Source organism: Carassius carassius, chromosome 2 (assembly GCF_963082965.1).
Source record: "Carassius carassius chromosome 2, fCarCar2.1, whole genome shotgun sequence".
Lineage (NCBI taxonomy): Eukaryota > Metazoa > Chordata > Actinopteri > Cypriniformes > Cyprinidae > Carassius > Carassius carassius.
Genome location: NC_081756.1, coordinates 31973055 through 31990408, shown reverse-complemented (window position 1 = coordinate 31990408; position 17354 = coordinate 31973055). Strand labels below are relative to the sequence as shown.

The window sequence follows — 17354 nt, the reverse complement described above, 5'->3', positions numbered from 1 at the left end:
ATTACTAGACTTACAAAGATGGTCTTATTACCTTGATGTGGTTGCTAAATTATAGTCAAGCCTTTCTACAAAACACACATAAACTCTAGAATATGTTTTGGTAAAAATATATTTACAAAAATAACTTATCTTTTATGACAGTGACATCAAAATGTCTAACATAAACAATGCAATTAGAACCAAATAGGCTGTATCAGCCAGTCATTATACTTTAGATAACAGTTTTTCTCCCTGTGGCATCTGATAGCTGAGAAAGTGGGAGGGCCAAACCCTCAGAGAATATATATATATATATATATATATATATATACGTACAAGCCACAGATCAATGAAATATAGCATTGCTCACATAATATATCCAACTTAATATACATAAATATAACAAAAGCTTAAATTAAACTGGAAAAAGCCTATTTCAGGTAGTTTCCATATATTTATGCTGTAAGCCAATGAAAACTTATTCTACATTTTAGGAAAAAAACCCTCCACTAAATGTACAGACATCCAGCTTGTCCAGAAAATGTTAATGTTCCCTTTGGCAATTGTTACACATCCCCTAAAGGTATGCTTGTACAGTCTTAAATATTGTTAACATTTTCTGTTCCCATGCTGAATTGTATTCATAGTGCTGATTTTAATCCTAACAGGATTATCTGGAGGATCAATGTTAAGTCTTCTCTTCAGTGGGTCCACCGTGACCCATTTCCTTTGCGGTGGAAATCTCCAGTAACCTGCACCCATCCCCAATGTCTTTGACACTGTTCAAACAATCTGTAATTCACACGCTGACGCTAACGTGGCGGTGGGTGGCAGCCCGTCTCTTGATGCGGGCTCGGCGAGGTTGTTTGCGATCAGACTGGCAGTGGCACAGGGGGCCCAAGAGCAGCCACAGATACAGAACCACACACGCCCAGCAGGAGGACAGCTTGACCCAGAATGTGGAGTAACTCCCGTGGGTGAAGGTGGTCTCCAGCACAGCAGTCTCATAACTGGGGGAGACAGAATAGTATTATCAAAATTGTGAATCGAGCCCACTTCACTGTCATGTACAATGGGTAAAGAAAAGAATATTTCTCTTTGGTATACTTTCTTTCATGACAAATATTAACACGTTCTACAATATTTAAAAGTGCAATAATTATTTTTTAAAGACTAGAGCAATGGCTGCTGAAAATTCTGCGTTGCCATCACAGGAATACATTTTAAATCACAATTTAAAATAGAAAACATTTATTTTAAATGTGATATTATATTTCACAATACTACTGTTTTCCTGTGTTTTTGTCAAATAAATGCAGCATTTTCTTCTTTCAATCTTACCAACCAATCTTTTGAACAGAAGTGTATATAATATATCAGCCTGAAGGTTCCTCACAGACTCCAGAAAACACTGTAGTTATTTTTTATTTTTTATGGCATCTCTGTTTAGATAGTTGTGTGTCTGTGCTTGTATACATGGCTCCATCCACAATAAATAAGACTAAATATGAAAACTCTTGGGTGTTCCAGCGCTTTTTACTTTGATCTCCAGAACAGTTCAGAGGTGTTCTTTAACAACTGACCTGAACCAATTAGTGAGAGTCATCATTACGTAAAGGGAGGCCAGAAAGAAAACAAAATGGAAGAAAAAGTAGCTGTAGGCAACGCGCTGGCTTTCATTGTGGATGACTTTCTGACAGCCGTTGTTCTCATCAATGACAAACTCTTCCTCTGACGGGACAGAAACAAAGATGGTAATACCTTCTATCTCACACAATATAATGACATTAATATGTTTGTGAGATCTGTGGATATTGGAACTTGTCATATTCTCACCATCTTCAGCCTCTGGGCAGCAGAAGCAACAGGAGGCTTTCTGTTCAGGACAGAGAGTGAGAGACATTGTCAGAGATGTGATTTCAAACATAAAAACTGTCCCTTTAAGAGTTAAACCGCTCAAATCATTATTTTATTATTTTATTATTATGAGGAATTCTGAGAAAATCACATACCTGGAACTCATAGCGGTAAACCTTTATCATCCAGAAAGGTCCAAAGACCTCAGCTAAGTATGAAGCCTCATTGCTGTGAGAGATAATCAGCAGTTAGCCATTTTATAAATATCCTAATTATTAATAACTCAATACGTTTTTACTCACCATGCAAACAGAACACAGCAGTACATGATTGCAGCCCCAATGATGGCCACAGCATTGCCTTCGTTTTGGATCTCATCCCTGCTGACTTTAGGGTAGCACACCGTCATGTTGACCCCCTGATACTCCACTGAAAGAACACACAACAGATGGTGTTAGTCATCTCACATATATTAATACGTTTCCGGATTTGTTTTCCACAAACTCCTCATTCGGGGTTTCTGAATCATGGCCTTCAAATGCCTGTTCAATTAACAGCAAATGCTCACCTAATTGAAAATGACTAATTACATTTAGTGTCACATTTGCATGCTCTGTTTAGGATTTCTTGAGCCCATTGCTGCTGGGTTTAGAGAAGCTTTAGAGGTCTGTGGATACTGCGTGTTATGTGTCTGAGAGAATTCCTCTGAGATGGGATTAAACTCCCAGCATGCATCAGGGTGCACTTCAGTCCTTTATGATCTCATACAGCAAACAAAAGCTATAAAACCACTGATAGTTAGGGAACAAGACAGGACACAACTAACACACATGAACTTTACCATCCGTATAACATCTGTATTTCAAATACCCACGTGAAGCTACATCTGTGCTTGAGAGCTTTTCTATGACCTCAGGCACCAAAGCTTTTCTTTCTTTCGTGTTAAGCTTGCACCATTCATTACTTTTGCAGTGAGCCACAGTTTTCTCGGAAATTCTCGAATGGATGAAATGATGTGAGATGAGATGACGAACCAGGAAGACTTTTGCGGGCTCCACTGATTACTTTTTGTTAATGACTATGTGATTACAGCCAGTTTAATTAACTTTGCTGGGGGATAAATCAATTGAATTACTCCAGTCCAGGTTTGCACGCACCGCTGCATGGAGGCTGCACACTGACCTTAAAAGTCTGTGATTCTACATTGCTCTCTAAAAGCATTTTAGTGTTTCATAAAGTACAGAGAGTATTCAAACAGGTCACCAATCAATCACTCTTCAAGTTCCCGTCATCATTCTTGTGATGGTTAGTTACTTGGTTTTGTATTGACAGATAGAGACAGGCTCAGACTTGCTGGATCCAGGATTATTTTTTTCCAGAACAATCAGGGTTAAGTGTTTAATGATCTTGCAATCAGGATTGTTGTGATTCATGCTGTTTAAGAATCTTTTTTGTAGAATTTATTCATATTTTGGAAAATACCTATATATTGGTGGATTTTTGGTTATGGGTATATGATGTGTGTAGTAAATAGATTACACTAACGTTAGGCTACTTTAGCTTTACCCTGCAGTTGGTTCACTCTCTGTCTCTGGGCAAGATATTTAATTCTTTGCTTAATAATTGCTTGGAACAGCCAATTAACTGAAAAAGCTTTTATCTTTAAACAGACGAACAGTCATTTGATAAGAAATAACAAATGTGACCCTGGTCCACAAAACCAGTCTTAAGTGTAAATTTATCAAAATTGAGATTTAATAATAACTGAATAAATAAGCTTTCCAATGATGTATGGTTTTTTAGGATACAACAATATTTATAACTATGTGAAATTCTGGAATCTGAGGGTGCAAAAAAATCCAAATATTAAGAAAATTGCTTTTAAAGTTGTCCAAATGAAGTTCTTAGCATTGCATTTTACTAATCAAAAATGTTTTTATATATTTATGTTAGGAAATTTACAAAATAATCATAATGAAACATGATCTTTACTTAATATTCTAATGATTTTTGGCATAAAAGAATAATCAATAATTTTGACCCATACAATGTATTTTTGACTACTGCTATAAATATACCGTGCTACTTAAGTCTGTTTATGTTTCGTTCATGTTTTGCTGTGTGCTTTTGTAATTTTAATGATTTATTTTTTATACTTCTGTTTAGCTTTATTTTTTCTTAAGTTTTAGTTTTATTAATTTGTGCAGGACTACTTAAAATAAAATGTATTCCACTTTTATAATTTTTTAGTTAAACACTTCCATTTAATATTCATGTTTTGTTTTGTTTTAACATGATTTATTCAACGATTTTTTTAAATTGTTACCTAAATAGCTTCATTTAAATGAACAAACACGTTTTTTAATAAATTGTTAGCTAAATAGATTTAGTTAACAATACTATTTATGATGCTGCACATCACGTTTTAGTTTTTTTTTTTAAGGAACTCTTGTTTAATATAATAAACTGTCTATAATATTGGCATTGGAAGTACTTTATGTAGTAAATTGAGCTAACGTCCTAAAATTTAGCATGAATCCCGGTATGATTTATGATTTAAAAATATTATGACTTGAAACATTATAAATAAAGAAAATAGTTTTACCAAGTTCAAGATTAAGTTTGAGGATGATTCTCACAAAACTATATTTTTTGCAAGATTTTTTTCAAGATAAATAATTTGTTTTAATTCTCATAATTCACGATTTATGAAACTGTGAGTGAAAACAAATTCACATTACAGAATTTTCTTTAACAAGTCAAGCTGCAATACCAAATATGACCACACGGAGATGTCAACAGACCACTACTAGGCTATACCAGTCGCCGTAACCTGACTTTATATAAATACAAAAGATCCATTTAGAATTATTAAACAAATTCAAAAAAATCTAATAAAAACATTCTGAACTTGTATAATGTGTCGATCGGAAGACAGTGCAGCATCAGCAGTGAACAGTTCCTCTGTCAGACCGAGTGTTGAGCCCAGATGAATATAAACAACACGAGAGCTGGGTATAACTGAATACATGTAACCTGGATTACATAATCAGATTCCAAAAATTAAGTACTTGTAATTGAATTAAATTCCATTTTTAAAATACTTGTAATAAGACTACACGATTACATATGATTTACACAATAGCAATAAGTTATTTATAATTGATTGATCGATTGATTCTCCCCAATTCCTCTTTTTCATCTTTTAAATGTTCCTTTCTAAAATAGCCTGCTAATATACAGTACACTCAGAAAGTCTTCCAGTTTTGTGGACCACTGGATTTACAAAAAATTGTTTCAATCAACTAACTGCTGATGAGCATGTTAATTTTTATTTGAATTATCACACAGTATTTAACCACGCATTTCTGTCTTTGGAAGATTGTTGTCTTTCAAATACATTATAATGGAGAAAAAAATGTTATTATCAGATAATCTTTCAACTAATATATTCAATTGAAGTACCCTTGAGAATTATATAATACGTATTTTAAAAATCAAGTATCACATTTGCATGTTCATGGTTCTCTGACATTGGGTATAGTCACATGACATGTCTGCAAATAAAATATTGTTTTTAAATTATCTTTAGTAGGCCTACATGTTTTATTTTGATTGATTTTTTTAAATTATTATTTTAATTTAAATTTAAAATGTTTATGATTTAATTAATTATTAGCTTTTCATTAAACTCAAAAAAACCCTGCAGTCCCTTCACAGACCTGTTTGAGAGACCTTGACAATATAATGTAATGTTCATTGCACTTCATTTTATATTATAATATAAGACAAGAATTCTGAAAAGTTACTCTGAAATTATATATAAATAAATATATATATATATATATATATATATATATATATATATATATATATATATATATATATATATATATATATATATATATATATATATATATATATATATATATGCTTTCTAGTTTGTATATATTTTCAGAACAGAAATCTAAACACTGGATAGATGTTTAGGTTCAAAATACTTGTTTCTTTATGGTGATATATTAGAGTCAAGGGTTTTTAAAAGGGGGATGTTGGATATATGTTCTTAAATCAGAAAATAGTGTCAACAACCAGCAACTGAAGTGACTCATGTCAAGAAAATGGCCTTTAAAGATGCATTGTAATTTAAATCTGCTGACGCAATGAGTGTATTTTGGATGTTTTCTTTCCACTTAGTCTGAAAGAAGACATGTTATGAAAGCAAAATCCTAAAATGTACCAGTGCACGAAACAACAGTGGTTTAACCTGTAGTATCATGCCTTAAGACCTGAAAAAAATCTTTTTGACTCACCCTTCTCTGGGGGGCGGCTGGATAGAGCAGAGAAGGTCAGGTACATAACATAACAGCAAATGATGGATGCCTGCAGGAGTCCTGAACGAGGCTGCTCTGAGCGGGACAGCAAAACAAACTCTCAGCTTAAATGACAGGTCATACTTGATTTAGATACAAGAGTATTCCCAAAAAAGCTTGATCTTTTCTTGATCAATATCTAAACTGCTGATATAAACTACTAAACTATGTTTTGGTGAGAGAACAGAACCAGATAAGAAATGTAGCACTAACTTCGCTGCACACAGGGAGTGACTGCAATGAAAGACATGATGGTGCAGAGGGCCAGGTTAGTCCACAGCAGGGCTTTGTTCAGGTGGCATCCAGCTGGGTGAGTGTAGTATTTGTACATGAATGTGAAGGCCATGGTGGCGATGGTGTAGAAAAAGAGGGTAGCACACAGGACTGCCACATACCACCTCTTATTCTCAGCTGCACCGGTTAACCTGGGAATGAGAGGCAGGGCAGAGACGGGGTGCGATCAATGAAACCTCACGTCTATATCGAAAAAGACAATTCGCAATTCCATTGTGTCATGATGACTTTTGGCCTGAAAATGGCTTGAAGTAGACTCCACAAGCTTCTTGGAAAAGCTGGAAGTCAGTGTGTAAATGGAGAGATAAGTTTGAAAGCGTGTTTGCATGTGTGTGTGTGTGTGTGTGTGTGTGTATGAATAGGTGAGATACCGGAGCTTGAAACAGGAAGGGACAGTGATCATCTAAAACTAGAGGGTGATATTTTATCACTCCAGAGCGAGAAGTGCCTTCATAGTCTGGTAATGGGTAGTAGTTGTTGTTGGTTAGTGCAGGTTTGCCTCAAGAGAACATACCCATTCTGTCTGTGTGAACCCAGTTACCTCACTCACCAGTTTTTATTCCAGGTGTGAGCGAAAGCAGTGATGAGAATGAGTTGAATGAGGATAAAAGCAAAGCCTCCCACTACTCCAACATAATGCCAGACTACATGGAGAGAGGACAGAGAGGAGAAAAGAAATGAAATTGAAACAGTGAAATCCAGTCAAATTGGGATTTATAGGACACTGGGCTTTATTTATGAATCTGAGTAAAGCAAAATCATACGTAGAACCATTTTATGTAAATGTACCGCTGAACTTAACACAACAGTTTGCACACATTCTGAACGATTTTCAATGAAATGTGTTCAGGTCGTCTTTCATTAATGAGGAAATCCCAACTTTGTGCTCTAGCGAAAAATGCTCAGTGTGTCTATAGGGCCACCTGGTGGAATTAAATAAGAAGTGCAAGCCTGTGATATAATCACCATAAGCTTCTAATCACTTTAGATACAGACTTTTCGCTGCACTCGCCGTTTTTTGATCGATGTTCTTCCTTACCCGGATCAGTAGCGATGCGCAATGTATTGGTATCGTATTGGTTGCCAATTGGCTGCCAAATTTAGAGATTGATTAATTGGTATCAATGTTGATTATTTAAGTGTGTATTCTCATTTCCCACTATTTTTTTTTTACATTTCGATTATATTTACCATCATGTAACACACAAGTTAATTAATCTTTCAAATTAATTTAATTTACAATTTTAAATGCAATATTTAGCAAATCTCCAAATGAAATTCATTTTTTTTATACTGTACATTATAATGTTGTGATGTCTAAATTCACTTGTGTTTCAAATTATTTATTTTAGTTTTTAGTGTTTTATTTTTGATTATGTAGACAGTAGTATAGAATTCTAATTGATCATAGACTTGGCCATAATATGCACAACTTTTTGGGGTCAGTAAGATTTTGTTACTTTTTTTGAAAGAAGTCTCAACATTTTTTTTCTTTAAAAATACATAATACTGTTAAATATTATTTAAAACAATTGAAAATGATTTTCAATTCATTTCAGCCATTGATTTTCAGCCATTAATCCTCTGCATCTTGATGTCAGTGGATCCCTATATACTATTGATCAGAAATTATATATATATATATGATCAGCTCACCATGCAAAAAGGATTCTGTGGGAATAAAGAAGGCAGCAGCAATCATTCCAAGCATGGTGATGAACTTCAGAAACCAAAACCTATGTGAAGATTAGGAGAATTGGAGTGTGTTAGTTTATCTATATTAAGTAACTTAATAAAGCTGTTGGATGAGGCAACATGTCATTTATATTTTTAATCCAAAATCTGTTGGGGTTGGTCCAACAAGAGCCTCCAAAGATCTGGTTGACCCTTGTCCATATCATGTTCTTCTTCTTGAGAACTTAACAACCCAATGTCTTTTTAAAATATACACTCTTAAAATAAGGTTTTCTCAGCAACTTCATAGAAGAACATTCAATAATCTAAAGAGGAGGAAATAGTCCACCTTTTGCCACCATAAAGAACATTTTTGTTCAACAGAAAGTTTCCATATGTTAAGTTTCTTCATGGAATAAGAACCTTCATTTTAAAGAGTTTAGGTAATAATGACACTGACCCATTATGAATGAGGGCTCGGGAATCCTGACTAGACTTCACATCAATAAGGAAGATGGCCATCATCAAGTAGAAACAAGCTGTGCCGAAACACACCCTGTAGACAGCAGAGTAGCCCACCAGCATCTGACAATCTCCTCCACCATGAGCCTCATCACACACCACGTTAAAGAAAGGCACCTGAGGAAAAGTGACGTCTGTTAATGCGTGCTACAGTGTAGCTGGTGTGTGTCCTGCCATGCAGATTAGCCAAGATTTGATTGCATGAGACTAGATATACAGAGGAACTGAGTTTAGGGTGTTTACAGCTCCAGCGTTACGTTAACCACTGGAGCCTGTGCAACTTACATTCTCCCTCACTGCCTCTGACACAGTCTTAGACAGCATGAGGCATGAGACGGTGCAGGCCAGGATGTGGAATAACGTGTACATGATCCGTGTGCTGGTTGATGATTTGACGGGCGGACACAAGGAGCAGCACAGGGAACACGGTGCCGGGCCACAGCAGCAGTATATCTGATGGAAAGAGAAGCAGACCGGTCAGGGGTTGTGATTAATCGAGATCACTCAAAGCATCTGGAATTTTCTGATGGATCGGGGCTGGTTGGCTGGATGAAGTCCAGGTATCGTTTATCCTCAGCTAAACCCAGAAGCATAGATTGGACTGAAACGCAGTTCCCACTGACTTTAAAGATTAACAAACCATCTTTTATGAGCACATACAGGATTTGAAAATGATAGCGATATATGTTATAATGAAAAATGTGCTTCAATCCAATATCCTGTTGCAGTTATTCACTATTTGAAATGCAGGGAAAAGCCATCAAAATATATAGTAATTCCCAATGGAAATGTTCCCATAATATTTGCCTGGAGGATTTTCTTTCTCCAGAATATACTAGATAGTGTTATCACATTGGGCTAAAACTCAATGACTTTGCTTACGCAGGGTATACAAATATTCATATTAATTTTTTTAATATTTGTACTTTTGGGGAGGATTTTTACCCCTCGTTCTAACACTTGTGGTGTTCCCAGTCAAAAACAACTGACCTGAAAAAAAAAATTGCTTACAGATTTCTCATATTATTAACAAATATTAGATTCTGTCTTTTTAGCAACATGTTTTCTTTCAGTAAGCACAGGTTTTGCATTTCTTTTTGGAACTAACCGATAGTGATCTGAGCTTATGCACATGCCCAAAATTGTACACAAATAATGTTTTTTTTCTTCCACTCAAAAACAGAAGTGCAGATTAGTGAGGCCTATGATCAATCAGTTCCAAAAAGAAATACAAAACCTGTGCTAACTGTGCTAACTTGTGAAAAATGTCCACTGTCCCCCTCTATAGATTGACACTGGTTTCATGTCCCTGTCTCCCTGCTTAAGAATGTTATTACAAAAAGAAGGTTAATTTTGGACATGCAATTCACTAATCAGCCACTTGGGGTAAAATGAAAGGATGTGAAAAATGTCCACTCTCTCCCTCTATTGAGTGATACTGGTTTCATCTCTATATCTTCCTGCCGAAGAAAGTTATAACAAAAATAATGTTATTTTTGGACATGCAATTCCTTATTCAGCCACTTGGGGTAAAGAAAGAAAATTGTGAAAAATGTCCACTCTCTCCCTCTATTGATTGACACTGGTTTCATGTTTCTGTGTCCCTGCTGTAGAAAGTTATTACAAAGAGAAGGTTAATTTTGGACATGCAATTCCCTAATCAGCCACTTGGTGTAAAATGAAAGTATGTGAAAAATATGCACTCTCTCCCTCTATTGATTGACACTGGTTTCATGTCTCTATCTTCCTGCTGTAGAAAGTTATTACAAAAAGAAGGTTAATTTTGGACATGCAATTCCCTTTTCTACCAGTAGTGGTAAAAAGAAAGGTCGTTAAAAATGTCCACTGTCCCCCACTATTGATTGACACTGGTTTCATGTCTAAATGCCCTTTAACTAAAAAGCTATTACAAAAACACATACTGAGCTATAGCAAAAACAACACGCTGCAACTTAAGAAAACACATGCAAATTGAAAAAACATCAGCAAATGAAGAAAACATCTTCATCAGTTTGACAACACAAATCATCACAACACATGCATATAACGAACGAAACGCGCTGCAAATACTTCACAACCATAATTGTTTAATGGTGGCCGCTTGTAACAGCAGAATATTTTTGACCTTAAATTCCTTGACTAAGTATATTTGTGTCAGCTGGAGGATTTAATTTGATTCCTTACAGAAATTGATTCACAGAAATTAAACAAAAGTTCAAAAGTTTTATCAGTGATTCTCATGTGTGTCTCAGCAGTAAAACAAAAAAGCAAACTCGACAATGTAATTATTACAAACAAATAAATCATCTACTCTTGATTGCAATTATTTTATAAATTGTTCATTGACATAAAAACATGTCTAATTGCTTACTGATTGTGCATTAATATATTGTACTTAAAGTACACTCGAGACAAGCTGTCTAATTACTATATAGCTCAAACTGCTAACAAATCAGTGGCAATATTCCTACAGCCAGTGAAGGAGGCTGAAAACACACTGACTCTTAAAGCCCATGATGAAAGAATGAGTCATCCATCGTCTTAATTTCTTTTGACAGAAAGAACGTTCCATGAAGCCTGTGCTTTCTGTTGAGAGAGGAGTTTTACCCTTTCATAGCAAACAACAATAACATCTGACCAAACGATTTGAACAGTGCACTAACAATGGTAGTCCTCTAAAATAGTAGTGGAATTAATGTTTAAAAGTGGATCGTTCTATTCTGTTGAATAAACTCAACCACTTAAATGTAAATTATAATGTAGTTATTCAAATTAAAATGCACTAGTGCAGGGTTAAATAGTTAATACAAATAAAATAAGAAATGAACTGAGTACTAAGAGCCTTATGCCAGAGCATTATGACAACCTGTAAACAAAGCATGTCACTTCACAAGCTTTTCAATCATTCTTTTCAACTAAAGCCACAGCCAGAAATTCTGCAATCCAGTACCTGAAATTGTTATAGTCATATGATAAGTGACATTAGAAATAGGCAGATTCCTTATGTTTATCATTCATCATAAATTGTCTTTCAGTTCTAAGTTCTATGAAGGCAGGTTAGGTTCTCGTAAGAGAAGCTTGAATAAAGCTTTTCTTGTATTCAGGAGATCAGAGAATTATGAAAAATAAGTCTCATCTGAAAAGCCTGGCATGTCATTCTCACATCTCTCCTCATTATGAAACAATCTCCACCTCTCCCTCTCTCTCACCTGATAAGCCACCATGTTCAGGAAATAGTTGTAGACACCGTTTTGGTGAAAAGCTTGATCAGTCGACATGGCTTCTTATTTTTCAAGGATGCTTAGTCATTAAAACACGACTGCCGGAAAAATCAAAACAGTATATGGAGTAACCGGTCGGGGTCGGGACACTGTATGATCTGTAGGAGCTCAGCTTTACAGGAAAGAGTCCTCAGCTAGTTCCTCCTGAAGCTGTAGTTCCTCTGATCCCCAACTGCACACCCTCATGTTGCTCTCGTGGGAACATCTGAACATTCTTCTCATATCATATACGTGCAGCCTGATGGCATCGAATGGTGCCAGGAGAGTGTGTGAGCAAGGGTGGATGCCCAGTTGTACTCACGCAGTGCGATTAGGCAACAAGAGCAGCGAGAGGAGGGGGCAGGTTCAATGTGTTGTCCCATCTGTCCCTCCCTTCCCCCTCGCTCCAGTGCATCAGTGCATCCTCAAGCTCAATAGGATTGCTCCAAGGTGCTAATCGGTTTAGGGCTAAATAATGAAATTATACTTGCAATATTGTGATTTCTCTCACAAAGTAGACAAATCTTTAGATCCCCCCTTTTGACACCTTAGCAAGCGTTCACTTCTCTGACTTTATATGTAATCTGCTCATTATGCTTTGACCCAGAAACTGAAGGGCGCTATTAAAGCGGGTTTTTGGAAGAATGCACAGGACCAGTCCTGCATTATTTTACATACATGAACCACAGCCTCAATGTACAATCAGGGTACACTTCAACAAACACTAGCAAACTTTACATAATAAGTCTTCAAAATCAGAGACAGATTGTTTTAGTTGTTATAATGAAGTGGATAGGAGTTGTTAGCGTGCAGAGCGGCCGGTAGCTCTATATTTAGGTCAGTGTGTATTTGTGAGGATGTGCACTGGGATTATCCTGGAGTTTTTAGTCCTCGTCTCAGCCTGGTTGACCTTCTCTCTCCGGTAGAGTGACACACTAATACAGACAAACACAGTCCCACTAGAACTCATCATCAGCCTTCAGCATCATCGTACATGACATTGTGACTCAGAAATCACATTTAAAATCATTTCAAAGTAGAAATTGTTATTATTTACTCATCCTTGTGTCATTCCAAACCTGTGTGACTTTCATATTGCTTCTCCGCGGAACACAAAATTATATATTCTGAAGAAAGTTCTGGTCCAAAAGACCCTGGACCACACTGACATTCATTTCATTTCATTAAATATTTCATTTTATTTTCACAATATCTTCTGGTTACACTTTATTTTAAGGTGATGTTGTTATACTGTAATCACTCAAATAAGTACTGAGTAATGTTAATTAAATGTATTTACTATGAGTTAAGGTTAGAGTTTATGTTAGTTTACTGTTGTTATTATAGTAAGTACATGAAACTTAATACTAGATGATGTTAAAGTATTACCTTTCTTCTTTTATTTCCTGCAGATGAATTATATTGGAATATTCTGGAATTATATGCGGTTGAGTAAATGATGAATTTCATCATTGAACCATCCCTTTCTGCCACAAAGACATTCTTTAATGTAAAATGTAAAAAAAAATTATTTATATGTTATCTTTAAATGCAGTGAAACTGTCAACCCAGCTAAGAGGGAATATTCTCTGAATATTAACATTCAGAACTTACTGTCGTGGTTTTCTCAAAGTTCTTTCAGTGACATTATAGAATGTTTGTTCCAAGTTATCTGGCCTTTAATATCGTTCTCAAAATGTTAGCATACATGTTCTTTACAAACTGTCCATGGAACTTTTTTTCTGGAATATTTTATTATCCTTGCTCTGTAGGTCTGGTGCAGTAATTAATTTCCTTGAAAATCTGGCAAAGAAATGAAGAGAAGGATGTGATTGTAAATTAAAGCTTTTGAAAGTAGGTGTTTAAGTTTATTGTTGTTTAAGTACTTCAGTAAAGACTCTGTGTACTATTTCAGTCTTTTTTTCAGTATTGACAGTTCCACAGAGTCTTGTGGCCAAAACTTGCTGGACACAACATCATTACTAGTAACTGACTGTTTAATTTAGCAGCTGTAATCTCTGGTTAGCTAAATCACAGAGGTATGAACTTTTTGAAAACAATTAGAGTCTTTTAAAGTATACAGAGTGGATACTCAATGAAACTGCAGGTCTTTACACTCAATAATTGGGACCCTTTTGTGAGAGAGGAACACTAGCAACACTGTTCAAACAAAAGCTTGGATGACAACATACAATGCAAATCACTCAGCTACACCCATGAGAAACAATTGACCCATGTTATTTCATGGGCCTTAAGAAATGAGGGGAAAAATTCCTGTACAGACGCATATACTCCCTTCCACAAATTAAGGCTTTAAAAGGTCTTAAATTGGAGCTGAATGTCTTGACTTCATATTTCTTTTGTTTTCAATACAAATAAACTTCAGTTTCTCAGAAAACTTTGCAACTCGGTGTACCTTGATTTAAATTAAATTTATGCATTTAGCAGACGCTTTTGTCCAAAATGACTTACAGTGCATTCAGGCTATCAGTTTTTACCCCACATGTGTTCCCTGGGAATCGAACCTACAACCTTGCACTACTAATGCAATGCTCTACCACTTGAGCCACAGGAACACTAAGAATTTTAAGAAGATTTAAGACCAGTAAGATTTAAGAACCTTCAGACATTTGCAATGGAAAACAAGACAGAAATCATGAGGAAAAGCATCGCTTTTTGCAATGTGATCAGAAGGTTTCCATATTCTAGTTTTTTTTTTTTTTTTTACTTCTTTATATAAATGAAGTACAAATTAATGGCAATATTTTGTTAGCTGTATTTTCACACTTTGAAGCTTTGCAATAAGAACTCATTGTCTGCTCCTTAGACTTTTACATGTACAGATTTTTATTGTATTGTGTTGCCATTAGTACATTCCTCAGATTTTCTCTGCATGCCCTCAGTCTTCATCTATTGACTAATTTACAGCCACTGCTCAATCCCATCCTCACCGAAGCATGCTGTCCTACTAAATTAAAAATCGAGCTACATTTTAGGTCAATCTCTAAATGCTAAAGCTCACACAGTGCTACCATCACATGCAGGAAAGCTTACTTGGGCCCAGCAACAGCGACAAAACATCACTTCCCACTGATCCGGCTGTGAGAGATCAATCGTACAGTAGAATAAACAGATTGGAAATGATGGGGAAAGGCTTCCTATAAAACCTTTGCAACATTCCTTAAAGATGGCAAACATATTACACTGAGAAGAGCAGGTGCTGCACTTCAGGTGTGCTCTGAAAAGGCTTCCTTTTTTGTTAAGCTGATTACGAATTGAGGAGGAGGAAGAAAACCCAGCTGGAAGAGAAAGGCACGTAGTAACAGTGTAGTAGTGTTGTCTTCAGTAAACCTATTAAGGGACAAAAATAGCTACGAGAAAGCTTTTGAAAAGAGATAGAACACTTCTGAACCTATAAACAACATCTGTTTGTCTGTAAGTGTAACTAAGCATGTTTTTATTTCTAAATGAAAAACAGAACTGCCAGAACTGTCTGATGATGCTTACAGTTTAATTGTGAGGTAAAGCAGCCGATCAGTGTCACTTGGATTAAATTCTAGAAAACATCCCAGAATTAATTTGGTTGAGAGAAGGAGAATTTGTGTTATCTTAAAGTTTTAATGACTCTCCTGGCACCAGTGACTGTCACCCTTTGGCTTGAGCAATGGTTTCCCACTATTTGTATTGTGTTTTGAAAAGATTTGCCCTTTTTTATTTATTATATGTTGAAATTTACATTTTAGAGAGTGTTGTAGATTATTATGTTATTTTAATTTCTGGATGACTGGGATATATATTGGGTGATGTTCTCAAGGGGCAAGATAAAGTGTTACAAGACGTGTGTTGCTGGAAAATAGTGAGCTGTGACCTAAATATGTCGAATATCAAAAGTTTTTTTTGTGTTTTTAGTTGCCATTATGAGATATCTTCAATTAACATATGGGCAGTTAAATACATAAATATTCAAAGTCTGCATGGAAACTTTCAGATGGATCATTTTCACTGGGATTCTGCTTTGTCTGTCATCGGTTGTTCAATTTATACTACATTGTCAAAATACAAATTAGTAGTTGTTTTAGTATTTTACATTAATGACACTTTTAGAATACATAAATATTAATTGGAATTATATCAAAAGTCATTTACCCTTCTTTTAATGTCTTACATTTTGTGTAACATCAAAATCAGGAAGTATTGACATTGGCTGATGCATCATATCGCATATGTTTTGTATTTTAATATGTAACAGCTTAAAAATAAATGTATGTTATTTATAGTTTTTAAAAAAAAAAAAAACACGTGACCTCTACAGAGTGTCACATGAATCTCAGTCCGGGTGTTTTCAGCACTGTTTTGCGTTCCGGCTGTGTGACGTAGCAAACATGGCGGCTGAGGGAGATGTGGATCTGGACCTGGAGGCTGAGGAGAACTGCACGGGAAAACCGACAGAAAAGCCGCGAAAACATGATAGTGGAGCTGCTGATTTGGAAAGGGTTACGGACTATGCGGAGGAAAAAGAAATATCAAGCTCGAACTTGGAAACGGTGAGTTAATATAAGTATCAGAAGCTAATGAAGCTAGTCTGGTTAGCCGAGTAACCATGTGTATGTGTGCCAGGAGTAACGTTAGACTTGTGTGTTAACACCGACTGAGACACGACCTCCAGAATCATAACATTAATAGTTTGGTGTTTCAGCAGTGATTTGATCTAGTGAACTATGAAGACAGAAGTGAGGTCGTTTTAGCTCACAATATATCTTCCTTGACGTGCTCAAGCCCGAAAACGTTTGCGAATGAATGCTGTTATTTTAATTTCTGAACCATTGTTGATGTGTTTTTGACATGTGGCTTTGAAGGCCATGTCCGTGATCGGAGACAGACGATCCAGAGAACAAAAGGCGAAACAAGAAAGGTGAACATTTTTGATGTCTGGTTACTATCCTCTGCTATATGACTGTGGTTAATAAAGCATCACCATGTTTATCAATTCCACAGAGAAAAGGAACTAGCCAAAGTAACAATAAAGAAGGAAGATGTGGAGCTCATTGTAAGTATGCTAAAGTGTATTTCCATGCCAGATTGGTGAATTTAACATGGAGCACAATAAATCAGGTGTCATCTTCCTGGCAGATGGGAGAGATGGAGATTTCTCGAGCAGTGGCGGAGCGCAGTCTCAGAGAGCACATGGGGAATGTGGTGGAGGCGCTGACCGCACTGACCAACTGAGTGGATCTGACTGCTCTGAGATGTTACGGACACATTGGACTGTCTTCTTCCTGCTTTTGATAAACCTTTTCTTTTCACATTGTACTTATTCTGTAATAAAGGATGCCTTTTTAAACAGTCTTTACCAGTACCCCTTCCCTCTTTGCATTTCTTAGAAGCTCCAACCCTC

At 35.9% G+C, this 17354-nt stretch overlaps 3 protein-coding genes across 3 annotated transcripts in view; 1 reads left to right on the top strand and 2 right to left on the bottom strand.

Annotated features, from left to right (window-relative positions):
* LOC132097840 (cocaine- and amphetamine-regulated transcript protein-like) overlaps positions 1 to 17354 on the bottom strand; it is a 284097-nt gene that overhangs the window by 123283 nt on the left and 143460 nt on the right. The gene's annotated exons all lie outside the window — the stretch shown is intronic.
* Positions 92 to 12275, bottom strand: LOC132108357 (serine incorporator 4-like). Its single transcript, XM_059515064.1, has 12 exons — positions 11909 to 12275; positions 8985 to 9152; positions 8638 to 8816; positions 8160 to 8239; positions 7054 to 7147; positions 6423 to 6634; positions 6150 to 6245; positions 2139 to 2265; positions 1992 to 2064; positions 1816 to 1855; positions 1563 to 1710; positions 92 to 989 (listed from the first exon to the last, which is right to left on the bottom strand). The coding sequence occupies exons 1-12, from the start codon at positions 11975 to 11977 to the stop codon at positions 779 to 781; spliced, it is 1497 nt and encodes a 498-aa protein (XP_059371047.1). The 5' UTR covers positions 11978 to 12275; the 3' UTR covers positions 92 to 778.
* On the top strand, positions 16305 to 17305 carry LOC132108332 (huntingtin-interacting protein K-like). The gene is made up of 4 exons (XM_059515039.1): positions 16305 to 16503; positions 16816 to 16871; positions 16955 to 17006; positions 17090 to 17305. The coding sequence occupies exons 1-4, from the start codon at positions 16342 to 16344 to the stop codon at positions 17183 to 17185; spliced, it is 366 nt and encodes a 121-aa protein (XP_059371022.1). The 5' UTR covers positions 16305 to 16341; the 3' UTR covers positions 17186 to 17305.

Coding starts and splice junctions, on each gene's coding strand:
- LOC132108332 (XM_059515039.1), top strand. CDS start 16,342: ATGGCGGCTGAGGGAGATGTGGATCTGGACCTGGAGGCTGAGGAGAAC. Junction 16,504..16,815: donor CAAGCTCGAACTTGGAAACG/GTGAGTTAATAT, acceptor GTGGCTTTGAAG/GCCATGTCCGTGATCGGAGA. Junction 17,007..17,089: donor AGGAAGATGTGGAGCTCATT/GTAAGTATGCTA, acceptor TCTTCCTGGCAG/ATGGGAGAGATGGAGATTTC.
- LOC132108357 (XM_059515064.1), bottom strand. CDS start 11,977: ATGTCGACTGATCAAGCTTTTCACCAAAACGGTGTCTACAACTATTTC. Junction 2,266..6,149: donor CAGCCGCCCCCCAGAGAAGG/GTGAGTCAAAAA, acceptor GTGTTCTTTCAG/TGGAGTATCAGGGGGTCAAC. Junction 2,065..2,138: donor TGCTGTGTTCTGTTTGCATG/GTGAGTAAAAAC, acceptor TATCTCTCACAG/CAATGAGGCTTCATACTTAG.